The sequence below is a fragment of the Rhineura floridana genome, chromosome 1 (genome assembly GCF_030035675.1).
Source record: "Rhineura floridana isolate rRhiFlo1 chromosome 1, rRhiFlo1.hap2, whole genome shotgun sequence".
NCBI classification, from domain to species: domain Eukaryota; kingdom Metazoa; phylum Chordata; class Lepidosauria; order Squamata; family Rhineuridae; genus Rhineura; species Rhineura floridana.
The window spans coordinates 206,699,323-206,717,232 of record NC_084480.1 but is presented as its reverse complement, the minus strand read 5'-3'; the positions used below and the strand labels follow the sequence as shown (position 1 = coordinate 206,717,232).

At 37.2% G+C, this 17,910-nt stretch overlaps 1 protein-coding gene across 3 annotated transcripts in view; it reads right to left on the bottom strand.

The window, feature by feature from the left end:
- EXOC2 (exocyst complex component 2) overlaps positions 1-17,910 on the bottom strand; it is a 97,358-nt gene that overhangs the window by 57,860 nt on the left and 21,588 nt on the right. For all 3 annotated transcript variants that reach the window (XM_061590748.1, XM_061590758.1, XM_061590766.1), the window contains exons 5-11: positions 16,084-16,197; positions 14,298-14,422; positions 11,082-11,162; positions 6,918-7,063; positions 6,749-6,830; positions 5,898-6,000; positions 1,463-1,581 (exon numbers count right to left, since the gene is read on the bottom strand). In XM_061590748.1, coding sequence (XP_061446732.1) covers positions 1,463-1,581; positions 5,898-6,000; positions 6,749-6,830; positions 6,918-7,063; positions 11,082-11,162; positions 14,298-14,422; positions 16,084-16,197 — 770 coding nt within the window. The remainder of the gene's footprint in view (positions 1-1,462; positions 1,582-5,897; positions 6,001-6,748; positions 6,831-6,917; positions 7,064-11,081; positions 11,163-14,297; positions 14,423-16,083; positions 16,198-17,910) is intronic.

Here is a 17,910-nt window from a genome sequence, read left to right as displayed (position 1 = left end):
CCAGGAGACAAAGAAAGAAGCAGTGATCAGACAGAACAGCCACGCCACATTACCATATTTCCCCACTAGGGGAATTCAGTTTTTCAAAGCACTAACTTTTCTTCCAGTCTAGGGAATCTTCAGCCAAGCTCAGACATAATGATCTCATGCCAATAACCCATGCTGTATTGCCCAAAAACAAATCATGACCCTTGCCTTCCCTTGCATGTCCAGCTTCAGTACTGATATTGTGGCTTATTTAAACCACAGTTTCCCATTACCTGTGGTTTAATATCTTCTAGGACTGGAGAGGGCAGCTATGAGAGAACTAGAAAAGGTCCTCAAATGCAAAGATGTATCACCGCACACCAAAGTCAGGATCATTCAGACCATGGTATTCCCAATCTCTATGTATGGATGTGAAAGTTGGACAATGAAAAAAGTGGATAAGAGAAAGATCAATTCATTTGAAATGTGGTGCTGGAGGAGAGTTTGAGCATACCATGGACTGCGAAAAAGACAAATGATTGGGTGTTAGAAAAAATTAAACCAGAACTGTCACTAGAAGCTAAAATGATGAAACTGAGGTTATCATACCTTGGGCACATCATGAGAAGACATGATTCACTAGAAAAGACAATAATGCTGGGAAAAACAGAAGGGAGTAGAAAAAGAGGAAGGACAAACAAGAGATGGATTGATTCCATAAAGGAAGCCACAGACCTGAACTTACAAGAGCTGAACAGGGTGGTTCATGACAGATGCTCTTGGAGGTCAGATTCATAGGGTTGCCATAAGTCGTAATCTACTTGAAGGCACTTAACAACAAACAACAACAATACCTTCTTACCAACCAGGACATGAAACCAGGATTAGACTCTGCCTGCCTTAATCATGCACTTGGTCATAGCAAAGACAGCATGCACTATAAATCATTCAAACCCATTTGCCTCTTTTCCCCAGACACCCATTACTCATTTCTCCCCAATACCTCAAATGCAAGTTATTTTCTTCATTAAGCAACTCCAGTCAAAGTTTCTTCCTTCACTGGAAGAAGGGGCCAGACTCCTTTCCTATGGCAGCATCCAATTCATGTACTGATGGTCAGGAATGCTCACAGGGGAAAGAGGCCATGAGGCATCTCCAGCTGTCACTGCTTGTCCTGATCACCAGAAGAATGGGGGTGGCAAGACAAGCAGTGGCTGGATATCATTTCTATTGTGAAGGAAGGCAGTAAAACAATGCACAGTCATCACTGTATTAGGCACAGCAAGAAGAGAGCTTCACTGCTCAAGTCCATGGATTCTCTCATTAAGAAAGTTATCTATAAATTAACTTAGAGATGCACCAGATTGTAAGAAGTCATATGAAAACAAGGTACAATGTTTTACAGTAAGACTGGTCAACATTGGGGGGGGGGGGGAGGCTATACTGCATCTCCAGGTTCAAGGAAAGGCACTTCTATAAAAGGAAAGATATTTACCTTTTTGTTCTTTAACATAGCTCTCCTTACAGTTGTGCATAAGTTGCAAAATCCATTTATGCTGGGCACCGATACATTGCCAAGCTGGATCCCCTTCTGCATGGAGATCAGAAAGGTATCTGCAAAATCATTAAACTGAATAAATGAAGATTCAGATTCAACCCATGCTATTTCTGTGTTTCTTTGATCACTCCCCTTCCCTCCAATCTTGGCAAAAGGGATCTATAACAGAATTCTGAAAGAGATATGTCAGAAGACTTGAATATCAGTAGATTAACAGAGCAATCCCATACATGTCATGTCAAGAGTAAGTCCCAATGAGTCAATGGGGCTTACCCTCAGGTGAGTGGGGTAGGACTATAGCCTAAACCACTCTTACAATTAACAAAATCTTAGCTAGCCACAGAGCCTGAAAAAATATGCACCTTTTTGCATTATTCCAAGCTAGCTATTTCCAGTTAACGATGCAACCCTAGACATGAAATAAGTCTCACTAAGTTCAATGGAATACACTTCTAGATAAAAGGGTAGGCATCTTAAATACAACCAAACCTCTGTTTAAGACAGGGCCTGTTCCCAAGCAGAATGGAAAGGAAGTCAGTCTCACGTTATTGGAGAGCAAAGTTGGTTGCACATGGAAACTGAGGGCACAATCCAACTCACCCTTCCATCAGGCTGGGGTGAGCTGGATGCTGCAGATCTCCAGCATCTGGAAGCTCCTGGCTGTGCTGGGCTCCACTGGCAGCAGCCCTCTGCTATGGTGGAGATGTGGGTCTGCCAGGAGCCTCCTGGTGCTGCAGCAGTCTGCCGGTGACAGCCAGCCTGATGGATGGAGGCCTGGCGGAAGGTCTCAAAATGGGGTGTTCCAGAGGCGTGGCGGAGCCACAGGGGGGACTTACATGAGATCCTTCTCACATTCAGACCCCTCCTCCGGGTCCCAATCCACCTTAAAACTCTGTTGGCCAAAAGGCCCACAAAGTTAAAAAAAAAAAATTAAATCCCATTGTGGCCTACAGGGAGCTCTTACTCCCCAGGAGGCCTGTTGGCTAGAGCCAGGGCTTTCCAACCAGCTCGTGTGCGTGGCTCCCGATGGAGCTGGTGTTCAGCCAGGCTGGCAGTTCCCGACCAGGAGGAGGATCCCGTGGAGCTTTTCACTGGCTCCTCCACCACCACCCTCTCTGCCGCCAGCTGGATTGCAATTGGATTGCTCTGCCTGTCATTTCAAAAAGTGGCCTATTCATATCCCTTTATTTTCCAAATACAAAAGTGCTTTCAGTAGTAGAAGCTCAGAGGCAGACACACTAATCCAAAAATACAACACAGGCATGTGCAATTATTAATATTTGGATTTTTTAAAATGAGTGATTTTTTGTAAATGTATTGTGAATCTAGAGATGGAGACACTGTGGGCTTATGATTCAGCTTGCTTTCTTATTTTGCCAGATTATGCTACTATAGGCAGGTATTTCTAACATTATGGTATTTTTAGCATGGGGTTGCACCGCTACACTATTTCCCAAGACTATAGAAGTCTACAGAGTTGGCTAAGCAGCTGCGAACTTTATTATTTATTACATTTACATCCAGCCTCTCTTCAATAGACCTCATCGAATTCATAGGAAGTACAGGCACTGACCAGACCTGCTCACCCTCACCAAGGTTGTTGTGTTATGTACAGACAATGAGACTAACTGAAGACAACCCCGTATTTGCAAATGCATGGTAATGTTAAAAGAGGAGGGGGCTATATCACTCATATCCTAGTACTAGACTAAAACAAACTGAGCCGTTTTAAGCCTCAATAAGCCCCCACTCAATATATGTATGTTGAGGGGTTTGGCAGATTATAAATAAAGGGATATCATTAAGCCAGAGCACCCTTAAAAAACCCCAACACTGGCAGGTATTCAAGTTTTCTGTCCTTTTTAACAAAAAAACTGAAAAGGCAATACAGACCGATTTATCCAATCCCTTATAGAGGGAGGAAAAAAAGAAGCAATTCACTTTAAAATATACCTCTAGCTAGCATTCAGTATCTTGGAGTGCAGCTCCTCCCACTGCCTGCTCTGCCTCACTGCATCTTTCCATTTTCCTCAGCTGTGATGTCTCTTCACTTCCCCTACATTTTACTCAGGGAGAAATGGGGAAGCCACTGAAAGATTCTTTTAAGCTCCTAGATCACCTCCAGTTGCCTAAGCCAGCTGAGCTGTTAAAGCATTTGGCAACAGGAGATGCATTCATGACCCATCCTCACAGGTTGAGGCTAGGGTGGGAGGAGATACACAGGGCCCTCATTCAGAAGTTTACCTGACCCAAATCCTGTTCTGTGATGGAGAAGGAAGTATATTCCCCTCCATCATGCTTGTAATGTAACATATAAAGCATAGGCGAGGGGAACCAAATTGTATGATTGCTCGCCTCTTTATCGAGGGGTCAGCAGTACACAGTTCAGATATCTGTGCATTCAGCGATTGATGTGTGACTACATACATCATAAGCATGGTGACAGGGTGCATGGACCGCTTGCTCCTCCACAACAGAAATGGGGTGCTGTCTTTCTCCAAGTCTCTTGCTTCCTTGTATGCAGCCACTGGAATGAGAGGCTGACACAATGGATGCTAGCTGTGACCATCAATGTTCCTGCTCTCCTAGTAAAGGGATGTCCACAGCTTCACCTGGCAGATATTATAAATGAAGTTAACCATATGCTACTAGTGTTTTTTTTTAAAAAAACTGCATATTATTGAAAGAAAATCCAGTTCTTCAAGGTTCTTTCCATCAGTCATCCACAAAATATGTACAGTAGTCCAAAAAAGGTTATATCACAACCCTATGGAGATCTGGGAGCTTTTCTCCAGGTTGTGCCCACCTGTTAAGGCATGTATTTACTAACCACTGCAGCAGATGGGAGTGAGTCTTACAAAGAGATATTTAGAGATATTTAGGCTGAGGACACCTTTCCCCCCCTCACCCAAAAAAGCCCTTCAGGTTTACCTCATAATGCATATGATTAAAACCTGTGCCATTTTGTATAGGTATGTGTCCTGACACACACCACTGATTTGCAGTGTGGGGAAATCCTACTGGAATTGGCTGTACTCAGGCACTGCCTATCATCTTATTGACACTGTCTGGAACCCCCACTTTTGGCTCCTGAATGGAACCAATCCCAGCTGACTTTGCATTTGGTGCCACATTTAAAATATACTGTAAAACCATCACAAGCTCTTGCCCAATTTATTCTTAGGTGTTCTTAGGTGCTCTGGGTCTCAGTTTGGGCTGCAAAACATGAAGACAAACTTGATGAAAACTGGTCCTTTGTTGTTGCAGAGATGCACAGAGGAAGCTACCTTATACTGAGACCCATTGGTCCACCTAGTTCAGTACTGTCTACACTGAATGGCAGTGGCTCTCCAGGGTTTCAGGCAGGAGTTTCTCCCAGCCCTGGAGATGCCAGGGTTTGAACCTGGGACTTCCTGCATTCAAGGCAGATGCTCTACTACTGAGTTACAACCCTTCCCACAGCATCCCACAAACACACACTGCCTTTAAGCAGTAATCAAGCTGGATCAAGGCCAATAGAGGAAAGAGCAAATCCCTGTTTGCCCCATCCAACCCCTTCACCTGTGCAGAAACAGCTAGTGGTTGATGTGGGGACAAAATATCACTGGTATTTTGCCTTCTCTTTAAAAGAAAACGACATAAGTTAAAACATAAGCTTGACAACCCATCTTTAAAGCCACTCAATTCATATTTAACTGGGATAATTAAATATTACTATAGCCAACTGAATAACCTGGACAAAAACAGAAACCAGAACTTCTAGCCCCCAGTGATAGAGTGCTCCTTGTATATTGTACAAATTACCAGATACTCTGCATTCCAGGAAAATATGTGATTAACTGCTTAAGTAAATGTTTTCAAAGCTCTATGTGTCTTCCAAAAGAAAGACTGGAATTAAATGCATATTAGAGGGCAAAACAATACAAAGATAGCAAAGTGTTTCTATAATTAGCTACATCTCATTTTGATATTGCCCATTTCACAGCTCTTAAAGTTACCTTTAATACTAACTTTCGGATGAAAATACCCTAAAGCTACTTAACACCTCTTACACTGAACAACATGTGCCATGACACCAGTGCACTTGGTATTTGAATAATATGTTGCATAAATGAAACATAGCTGAATATTCATTGTGTTTTCAGTTCAATTTTCACAATATCAGAACCACTTTGAGACTTTTTCAAGCCTTATCTAAAGTATAAAACATAACCCAATGTTCATGTTTCACACAAAGCACTGGAGCAGGAAAACATTATACAGAGATTTTGTCATTTTATACGTAAGAATGTTACCAAGAAAATATTATCAAGGAAATATTGCTGTCTATACAAAGAACATATATAAAGGAGGACAACGTGAAAAGGGTCACCTTATATAGCGTTTTTGGTCATGTAATGTTGATGGAGTCTCAAGCAACTTATCCAGAAGCAGTTTCCTTAGTGCATCAACCCGTGTTTCAACTTCAGCATAATCTATGGTTGTAAAATTTTTTTAAAAATGTTTTTCTTAGAGTAAATGTCATGAGTTTAATATGTAAAGCTAGCCTATTTTAAACAAAAAAAATTTTTAGTCCAAAACTGCTAGATATTAACCACTATCACCTTGATATCACTTTCTTCCTCATCAGTTACATTTGTTACTTCTCCAAGTTTCATGTCTAATCATGTTTTATTACTAATTTCATCTAATTCCATTTCATTGTCAAATAACAGTTTATTTACAGATCTAGAAATATATATCTTGCAGTACATAAGAACCACATGAAATATACAACAACGAATTATTAGAGAATTAGAAAAAACTCACACTAGGATTCAGAATCTTTTTGCGCCCAGGTGAAGTACATAAGCAATTTATATTTTAATTTTAGCCCGGGAAGATTTGCATTAAAGTAACTGTACAAAACTGCAGGCTGCAACTCCAGAGCTTTTTTAAAGACACAAATATACCCAAAGAAGAAATCCCAAACCTTAGCCTGTTTTATGTTACATAATGCTAAAAGGATTGACCAACTCCTGCTATATACAGTACAAAATAGTGTATATTTCTATGTATTGCTCAGGAAGAAAATTTGCCAAAGCTATTGTGTAAAATAATTATTCCAATACTGCAGAACGCCCTGCATAACCAGAAGATCAACGCCACAGAGGGCTTCTCAGTTTGTGTTGCTAATCATTCCTATTAAAACTACAACAGACTTTAGCAAAATCCAAAACTCACATTTTTTGAACACTTGCACCTCAGTCTTCCCAAACAATGACTTAGCTTTTTCATAGTCATTAATGACGACATCATAATCGCCCTTTAAACGTGCAAAAAAAGAAAAGTAAATATATTGTAAATTGAGGTAAAGAATCATACGTGTACAGTATCTTATAATATCAAATACCTTTTGAATATTTCTTTCAATATTCATTGGAAGATTAAAAAGAAATTTGAAGCGCTGCAGGACATTGAGAGCATTTCTTGTAGAATCAGCCTTGTCTTTGCGACCCAAAACTTCCTGGAACAAAGTATCTGCAGTGTGACTTGCTCCTTTAAAAAAAAAAGTGAACAAACATGTAAATAAGTTGCATATGATAAGACAGTAGAGTAGCTTGCACTGAGTTTAATGTATATGTTTGTCATCATTATAGTGATTAATTACGATGACATTGACACAAACGTTCATACTAAATCTGTAATAGATTTTTTTATAAAAAGAATATACTGAAACACTATTTTATGTGTTAACTACTTAGCCTTTTAACGTGACAGAAACCACAGTACAATTAAGGCAACTTTAGTTCTTAGGTCAAATTCTTTTAGTTCATTGTGGTGACCATCGAGTTTGCCTTGGCTACAGAGCTGTTTTTTTACAGTTCCATCTCTGCCTTTTAGGCAATTTGATAATTGCTTAATATATTCATTTCATTACAGCAGAATACAGTATAACAAACATGAATGTTAAAACCACTGTTAGCAGCGCAATGCAGAATTTGCTCTTTTCTGGGGAAAGAAATAATAGATACTTGGACTTTTCAGGAAAATGTGTCTAACAGGGTATCCTTATTCTTTTTCATTAAATGATCTTAGTTTAGGAAATTTATGAAAACTACAAGTCACAAGCTGAAGCACCAGTTCAGACTTTGCCCTGGATCCATAATTTGAGTAACATTGACTGCTTTCAGTAGATCCACAATCAGGAACATTGAGCACTGTTCTAGGTGAATAAGAATTTCTGTGTTAAATATTTAAATTATGAGAGATCATACCTATATTTGCATTTAATCTTTATGTTGTACCATAGCTTATCTAATACTAGAACTTGTTTAGTTATGACAAACTATGTCCTTGCCTCTTTGACTCATAATAAAGATATATTGACATTTTACTTTTTTTCCCTTTCAAACTGGTGACTTATTTTTAATTTACCAGAAAAAGGTGAATGTTTTTAGCCCTTTTGATGGCTGCCTGTAAAAAAAAAAAGTTTCTACATTATCTGGTCTAGTGACTATAATTTAAGCAAAGATGAAAAAATTACATCAGTCTCACTGGGTGGCTCGCATGCCATTTTCTCTCGTCAACACTGTGGGTGGCCCGCTCATGTTAAAAGTAGCCTTTGTAAAATAATTGTTATATCTAAATAATGTTTAAACAGTGCTGAAGTTTCAAGCCCCCGATGGAAGAAACTTTGTTTTGTCAGGAGAATTGGTCCCACTACATTTTATGGTTGTTAGGAAAAAAAACAACACACCAGAATTACCTGATGTCTCAAAGCTAATAGGGTATTTTTGCTAAATCCTACTCTTTAGAAATGCTTACTGGATTATATTTTATCATTTCATAAAAGGGTATGGAATATGAGTATTTGCAAGAAAATAATACTCCAATAGAGAAATATGGTGACACTGAGCCGAATCAGAATAATCTTCTGCTCAACAAGTGCTGTTAAAACGCATTTGATTAAAAACAGAGAAATTACATAACATTTATTCATTTAAAGTTTCAAGCTTCAGAGACAGACATTTATAGTCGGCTCAGAAGGATTTATTTACATTTTACTGATTTTAAAGTTTTGGTTTTAAACATAAATCAGCATAATAAAGAAGTGTCAAGATCATTAGCATATTCCAGTTGATATAAAGAGTGAAAAGCTATTTCTACTTAAAATCTGCTTTTTTTTCATCTTCTGCAATAATTAATGCCATGCCACTTCCTATTAGCGCAAATGACACCTATTCTGGCCAAGATGACCAAGAATTTGGCAAGAAATTAAAATTTAAAGAATCTATATATGCAATAATTTATTTATAAGAAATAAATATTGTCAACCATTTTTTTTTGTAAAAATAGTGTTGTTATACAACTGAAGTTAACTAGATATTGCTGCTGAACCCTCAGAACTGTTACATTCATCATATTGTGAAAATTGATAAAATTGGATTTTTTAATTACTTTGGTTGCAAAAAAAAATCAAGTTATTTTCCCAGATGTCCTCATACTGAGAGAACTGCGATGTTGCAAGCTATGTCTGAAATTTTGGCACAGTGTTACTTCCCTGCAACTTTGCCTGTAGCAAAATGAGAATCCCAATAGGTCAGACAAGTAAACTATGAGATTTTGTATAGTTAAGAACAAAAGAATTTTGAGCATACCACTGTTCAAAGTTTACTACTTTCAATAGCAGCAGTGAGACCTACTTAAAAGCTGTGTGGGTCACTTCTACTTTAATCATACAGAAACAAAACATCCTGACATTAAAGAAAAGTAAAAGAAAATGCTTTCATGTCACTTTTCTGATTTCACACAATATGATCATATTCTTAGACAAGTGAGTCAGTTATATGGATATAGTTCTTTGCTTATTGATACTGTTTAAGGGAAACATCCCTTCCACTGAGGAAGGTAAAAACATACATCACAATGAAACGAAGTAAAATAGTTTTTGCAAAATCCAAAAAACTCAACTTAAAAAAAAATGATTAGGCACATACTGAGAATTTTCTTCACCATAACATCTATTGTAATTGTAATTCATATTTTAATGTTTCTACTGGATGACTCCATATCTCTTGAACAAAATATCAAATAAAAATGTTATTTCAACTCAACCAAAGTTGAGTTATTAACTAGTTATGGCGTTATAGAATTGAATATTAACGAGTTATGAACAGCAGCAGCAACACCTAGTCACATATTTAGAAACAAGTCTTCAAAATCTTAATTATATTAATTTAATTATGATCCTGAACTGAACAGCACAGATTTGATTTAGAAATTGGGATGGATTACATTTTTCCTGATTATTTAAGATTTCATATTTAAAATGACTTTTTTTCTTTACATCTTAATTTCTTACTGCCTCCCTATTGATTAAATAATCGATTGATTCTTGCCTCCACTATCATGATAAAAAAATCAGTGGTCATGTCACTAAATTTCATAAGTATTTCAAAGTGAGACAAAGGTTACATATTCTGCTACAATTATTAGACTGGAAGAGTGGGGGTCTAGTAGTACTGAATATTATGGTTATGAAGAGGCTCAGTTTTCCTAGGTAACTCAAGTGACTTCATCCAGAGAAGAAAAAATCTCTGAATTCACAAGGCAGGGGTTGAAATGAAATCCCTCTGAAAACTTTAACCTGGTTTGCTAAGAAAGATAGATCAAGACCGTCACAAAACGTTGGGAGACCATGAACATATTTTCCAATTAATTCTTCCATAGGGTCAGTAACTGACAACACTGACAAAGCCCAAGAACCCACTGTACAAATGGAAGCCGATTCTGGCCAGGCAGGTACATGTATGTGGTATCTTCAGCAATTTTCTCCCCTCTCTGTAGTCCTCCCGAGACAGCTGGTCCAGAGGGTCATCTGATCCTCTGGAGTCAACTTTCTGGGGGTGCAAAGGGCTGCAGGTACACCAGGAAGAACTGGTGAATCCCACCACCATGAAAGTGGTGGTACCTTCAGTATTTTGCAGTCTATGCCTCTACCTGAAGAAAAACGAGAGAAAAGATCTGATCATACACAGCAGATCTGGAAAACTTGAGAAGCTAAGGAACTTATCACATATAGCAGAAATGGAAATGTTGGTGTCTTCAGTATACATTAAAGATTAAATGGCTACTATTTATCCAATAGTGCAAGATTATGTACTTTAAACATTGTATCTTGGTTGATATCCAAAGTTCTTTCTGTTGAATGTGAAATGTTACATAATATAATAAAGGCTATTAAGCTATGTTTCATAAACCTGTCCCATATCACAATGTATCTCAGTTTTAATGGACAGAATTTGAATCTACTTATTTTTAAGGAATGACTATTGGGTATCAAAAAATAGTTCTCATTCCTCTTTTTCTCAGGCAGCACCCTGACATACAGTAGCTGAAAGCCTCTGCAATGCTGTCAATTGTTAAATTATGATGCTTGATATATATTCATGATTTGGGAATAAGAATCAGAGAAAATCTGCTTTCCCCAAATTTCAAAGTCTAAGCAATACGCTCCAACTTGTTATAAAATCTGAAGGCTATAAATAGTTGATACTGGCTGTTCAAAACTCACTGTTCAGAACATTCTCTAGTTTTTGCGTCATGGATCCTTCCACTTTTTCTGTTCCATCCGCTTCCAGTTTTTGATGGATTGCTGGAATAAAACATCTTGTTAAATGCTATCCGTTTTAATGGGTGAGACAACATGTCTGAGCAATATTCCAGTTAGATCTAAGCAGTACATGTTTGTTACAAAAGTATTAGTGATCTAGTGAAGTGGGCACTGTTGACAGGAGCCAGATACTCCAGACTTCTAAACTGTACTATTCTGCTAGCTTACGCTATGATCTTTGGCAGTAAACTTAAAGTCATGAACCTGTGGGGGCCATGTTTTCTTATTCAGTCTTCTAATTAACATTAAAATTCTATTTTATATATTGTGCATCATAGTTCTGCTTCATACATTTACTATAATTTCTTCCTTAAGTTCATCTGACTCTCAAGAAGCAAATATATTTTTATACTACCACATGCAGGTTCTACTGTGCTGATACAAAACTAATCTGAAAAGATAAATAGTGTAGCACTGTGGTGTACGACCAACTTTTCTCTTACCAACTTTTCACGCCTTTCTCAAGCCACTGATCTTCACTAACAGTACCTGGGCACATTGCCACAACTTTCCTTAACTCTAGAGCTTTTCCTCTCCTAAGTTATTTTTCATTTATTTATTTAGGATATCTTACCAGACGATTCCCATAGCAGCTTCCAAATTAAAATACTTTCCCCCTCCCCTTCCTTCCTTGTGTCTTATTCTTATCCGATTATTCTCTGCTATTGCTTATAATGTAGCATATTTTAAGGGAAAGAGTGAACATTAACTTGTTTTTAATGTTGTATTTTAAAATTGTTTTAACCTGACCTGGGACCTTTGGGTGAAGTGTGGGTACAAATCAAGACGATGATGATAACAACAACAACAACAAGAATTCCTATTGCAACATGCTGTTTATGGAGAATATGCACATGAGATTCACAAATATGGGTCAGTATAGACACCCATGCCCTCTAAAAAAGGTCATATTGAAAATTTAACATTTGAATACTTTTAGCTTACTCAATGGGAGTTCTTGCTTGAGAATGGCAGTGGGAGAATATTTGCGGAAATCATTACCAAGATAGGAAAAGGCTTTCATTCATCAATATACACTAAGGGGTGGGAGCTTGTTCTGCAGTCCTATGCTTTGAAACTGACTTTCATGTGAAAATAAGAAATGAAAACCCTGTAACGAAAGTCACAGATATGCCAAACTAGATGTTAAATCATCTTGTGCTGTGTCACACACCACACGTTGAACTAAATAACCTTGAATTAAAAGTCATTACCCATGCCGATTCGGAATGTTTAATGTCTACAAAAATATTGTTTTAGATGTGAAAAGGGGGGAAAAAAGGACAATCTTACACAGTTTCCCCAAATAACCAAATGTTCACTGGAAGCAGTAGAGAGTAGTTGCTTTGCTTGGACAAAAGGAGATACAAACAATGTAAAGTTGTATCTTCTACTGGAGCTATTTAGGTCAATGTGAGCATATGAAAGCTTCTATACTTCTTGATCGCCTTGCATGTTTGTATACCAGCCTAAATTGGCTCAGTTACCATTTCTACCTGCTTTGTGACTCTTCCACACAAACGGTAAAGCTTCAATATTGGCATCCTCTAAATGCAATCACTTTAAAGTTAAGAAACACAGGGACTTACAAACAATGAGAGATTTAACATGCACTTTTAATTTTTCTATGCAAACTAGGTTGATTTGCATAGTTTGCAGGAAAAAAAACAGTTTGCATCAGAAAATTTTCTGATGCCCTAGAGAGTGATATAATTTAGCATGTTTATTTTACTTGTATTTAGTAAACAAAGCTAAAATCTTTCAACTTGCCAAGCTTGCCTAATATGATATTTGCAACCGGTATCATTCACTAACAAACGTATGAAATGGAAAATTTTCATGGGGGAAAAAAAATCACTGGAAAATTTTATCACTAGTGTTACTATGAGCAAACATGTATCCATGCCCACAATTACAATCTGATATGATCACCAAGAGCAAGAGAAAATAGTCTCAAAGGCTAGAACTGGACTGCTGTGCCTTTCCAACTACAATGAAGGCAACTGATAGTCTACAGTTGTATAGTTTTAGAAATTTCAGATGTGGTATCCTCACTTCCCTACTTTTCTGATTTTTATTCACTGCTTATACTGGCATAATCCAGAAACATATTTGTATGCTGCTAAATAGATATGGGCAGAAGACATAGATTATTTCACTTTCACATAGTTAATTGCATACAAAGTTTGGCAGTGAGATGAAAATAGAACTGTCATGTTTAAGCCAACATCCATCTTACAAGACTAATTACAAAAAGCTTTTTTTCAGATGTTTCTTGATAATAAACAAAACAGTAAGGAAAATTTTAAAAACAAATTTAGGATTATTATATTTATGCCACGATACTGATTTTATATACATGGGCTTAGTGCAAGGCAGAAATGCCCTATACTCTTATCAACAAGCTGGAGAAGACAAAGAAAGCTTTTAAATTCCACAACACCTTCTATGAGACATTGCAGCACACTTGCTCTCCAACTCCACATCCACACAAACCAAACATTGAAGACAGTTAAGAAAGCCTGTAAAATAGTGTAACACACTGTAAATGTTCCACGAGCAGAATCTCGCATTTCTGAAATGTAATTCTTACCCAAAGGGGGAAAAAACAATCACCCTCAACAACTGGATATGACAAATAAGTATTCATGGGAAGATCTTTTATGTTCCCAGATTGCAGCTTCTCTCTCATTCCTGTGTAGTGATAGAACTGGTGAGAGCTTTTCCTTTTATGAAATACTGATTGTTTTAAGATTAGGCATTAGCATCACTTGATGCAAGGATCCTTCATCCTTAGCAAAGCCACTGAATTCGGGGGCCTGTACAAACTGTGGTGAAGGTTATAAGGAGAACATTTAGTATCATCTATATATTTAATTTCCAGAAAATGGATGTATTTTATGCCAGTTTTTACCTCAGTAATATAGAGAAGCCAGTGTGAACTCAATCACCACAGTAGAATAATGTGAGTATTTATTCACATGAGCTAATGTTAATCAAAATAAGAATCAGCTCAGGTTTTGGAAAGGCAAATTATACAATCATTCTGAAATACCTAACAAAGATAAAGGTAATCAATTATACTTTTGGCATTCCTTTCAAACCTCTGACACGTACCTGATAGGGCATCTTGTGCTTCAAAAAAGGTACTGAGGCCTCCTTTGACATACTGTAGACTTCCTTCATTCTTCTTGTTGGCTTGTTTCTTCAGATTCATTACTGCCATTTTAAGCTGATCAAAACTGAAACCAAGAGGCAAGAAAAAATATAGATGGCATCCATACAATGAATATGAAATTAGATACTTAAAAATAAACTCTAAAGTAATCAGAAACCTGTTTACATAGAGAGACTAGAATGACCTATTGCCATACCCTTATTCACCTGGAGACAAGTTCAAAATTAGAAAACATTTCTCCAGTAAGAGCTGTGTTTTCTGATACTTGATGAAAGTTGTAAATTACCAGGCTAGAATATGGGAACTGAATCAGCCATGTGAAAGCCATGGTTACGTGAATCCACCTCCACAAAGATTTGTAACAGGTAAAGAAATGGAAACAAAATGGTAGGAATGTTTACAGTAAAGACAAGAATAGTTGGTCTCCATATCTACTGAAAACCAGCAAGCTGCCATATTCATGCTATCTGAATATAAAACAAAAAGTATTGTATGGGTCCTTTACTTCTTAAAAAAATCACTAGATTGTATTTGCAAAAAGAGGGGAGGACAAAGAGAAAGAATACAACTAGACAAATTAACAAAATTGTCTATAGCGGCATGATGCAGCAGACCAAAATGTCATTCATACAAATCTTTCATCTCCTAGTTGCTGTTACTAGTTTAAAACAATAATTGGATTTTTGCCTTTTAAAATTTCGGTTTTCTGTCCTTGTACTTTTGTTTATTCTTGTCATAATGACAAATGTACTTGGTTCAGCTAACATGCCAAGAGAAGGAATATTCAATTTAAATAAGTAAATATGTAACAATGAACTCCCAACTATGAATTATGGTTACCATCTAGAGGACTACATTCCAAGAAACAAAAGAAAGAATTTGTTATTTCAAATATACAAAGACATGAAATAATAGTGAAATAGGCAGCACAATATTTCATATAGGTCAGAGGCAAAGTACTGGGGAGGTTTATTTTTTAAAAAAACATGGCAAAATCAAATTATTGTTGTTGTTTTTAACCAACATTTTAATGTTATGTTCATAATGAACATAAGAGCCCTTCTGGAACAGTCTAGCATTCTGTTCTCACAGTGGCTAACCAGATGTCTATGGGAAGCTTGCAAGCAGCACATGAGTGCAACAGTCCTCTGCCACTCATGATCCTTAACAAGGGATGTTCAAATACTCTGATAACTGGAGGTTATGTATAGCCACCATGACTAGCACCCAATGATAGCCTTTTTCTCCATGAATTGGTCTAATTCCCTTTTAAAGCTCTCCAAGTTGGTGAACATTTTCTTGCATTTTTCATTTCATATTCAATTAATATGACCGTAAATCTTATTAATATGAAAATTAATTGTGTGCAGAGTTATTAATTTACCACTAATATTAATACAATTACAGAAAAATAAAGTCAAAATCCAAACATACAGGGTATTCAAAAAAATTGGAAAATTAGGAATTGGGATCATTTCATTGCTATTTACATAGGGCTATCTCAGAGGTGCAATTCTTTAATTGTGAGACACCATGAATTGGCTACAAATCTAAAAATAATCCTTTACAGTCACACAGTAAGGATGCAATCCACAAACTTGCCATTTTACTGACACATTTTTTTGTGAGCTACTGATCTGCAACTACCACCTCTCAATTCACAGCCAGTATTACTGATATCCCCTGGACATTATTAAGCTACCAATACAAATTTTATGTACTAACCTCGTCGTTGAATGGTTCTCTATCAAATACCAGGCAGCAGAAAAGTTTTCACTTGTGAAGTCAGCACTCATCCCAGGAAATAGAGCTTCCAGTTCCTTCTGTGGAAACTTTCCTCTGAAAAAGTAAATAATAAATATTTGCTGAAACAAAGGTGAGTGAGGAAGCATGCTCTCTTACATACACACACACAATGAAAAATGAAAACATCAAGCATTAAAGTAGCACTCTCACACACAAGTTACATGAGCCATGAACACCAATGGATTTAATGGCACCTTACATACAAATAAGTGCAGTTTTGGAGCTGGAAGAATAAATATGCGGTACTTGAATAACTTATATCATTTCTGGACTGCTCCAACATAGGGTCACAGTAGCATAACGCTGTTCTAGGAGGTGAACAACATAACTACAGAAATTGATAAAATAAATGTTTTATAGCAAGAGAAGCTAATGTAGTGCTCTCCAGATGCTATCAGACTATAATTTCCCTCAGTTTTAGCCATTCAGAAATAATGGGAGCTGCAATCCAAACAACTATGTTTGGCTATCCGATTTAGATGAAGGTTCTATTTAGATATCATGGGCTGATAAGTGTTGATAACCACTTGATATCCTATCTGTTTCCTAAACCCAACTAAGCTAACTGCCATCACCCCAAACCATGGTAGTGAATTCTATTGGTTGGTTAAGCCCTCCCTTCCCCAACCCTAAACGAACTAAAGATTTATTTATTTCAAACATTTCATACTCAACCCTACTTCTGGGATGGCTTACAGTTTAGAATTCAAACCATCATAAACTTTTAAAAACAATACAAAGAGTTACTAACAGCAGCAGAGAAACAATACAATAACAACAATCAGATGTAATAATGTTGCAGGAGAGTTTTAAAAAACCCTGGCAAATAAGAAGTCCTTTACCTGGCAGAGATGAGGCACCAGAACCAAAAAGTTCTTTTCCCGAATCATCACCCATCTAACTAATGGCAACAGCAGCCAGAGAAAGGCTTTAGAAGATAATCTTAACATTTACACAGGTTCGTGTGGGAGAAGGCAGACCATTAGGTATAGCTCTAAAGGTTAAAACATCACTTTGAATTGTGCTATGAAATGGACTAGCAGCCAGTGAGGTTGTTAGGTGAAGAACTGGTGAGATGGGTTCCAATTGACCAGTATTAGTCAACAGTCTGGCTTCCCGTGGGCATCTGGTTGGCCACTGTGAGAACAGGATGGTAAATTAGATGGGTCACTGGTCTGATCCAGCAGGTTCTTCTTAAGTAGATGCATTTTGAAGCAACTGAAGTTTTCAAGTGCCTTAACACAAAAGAAGAGCAGCCCCACAATGCATTATAGTAATCCAACCTGACTGTCATTTAAGTAAGCCCTATTGTATACTACAGTACTCCTTGGTTCATGTGAAACTTAACTACATTCCATTCCATGATGGATGAATTCTGCAACTAATTTGTTTTTCTATATTAATCACCTCTGTACTTCTACTTTTAGTATTTAATCACCTGTTAAGAAAATTCATTGAGAGACCATGAATAACCAGAAACCAAGCTTCCTACTTTTTAACTACTCCAGTGATCTGTGCCATAAAAGAGAAAACACTCTACTGTGAATGACACATTTGGAATAAAACAAAAACTGTGCCTCCTCTTACATCCAGATCTTAGTCCAGATTTATATGCTATTACTGAGGCATGGAAGTAACTAAAGCCTGTAAGTTTTGTGTATACACATTACTACTGCAGTGCAGAACTGGACCACGTGGAAATGGATCCCAAGCTCTAACACAGCTTTCCCAACCATTGAGTCCCCA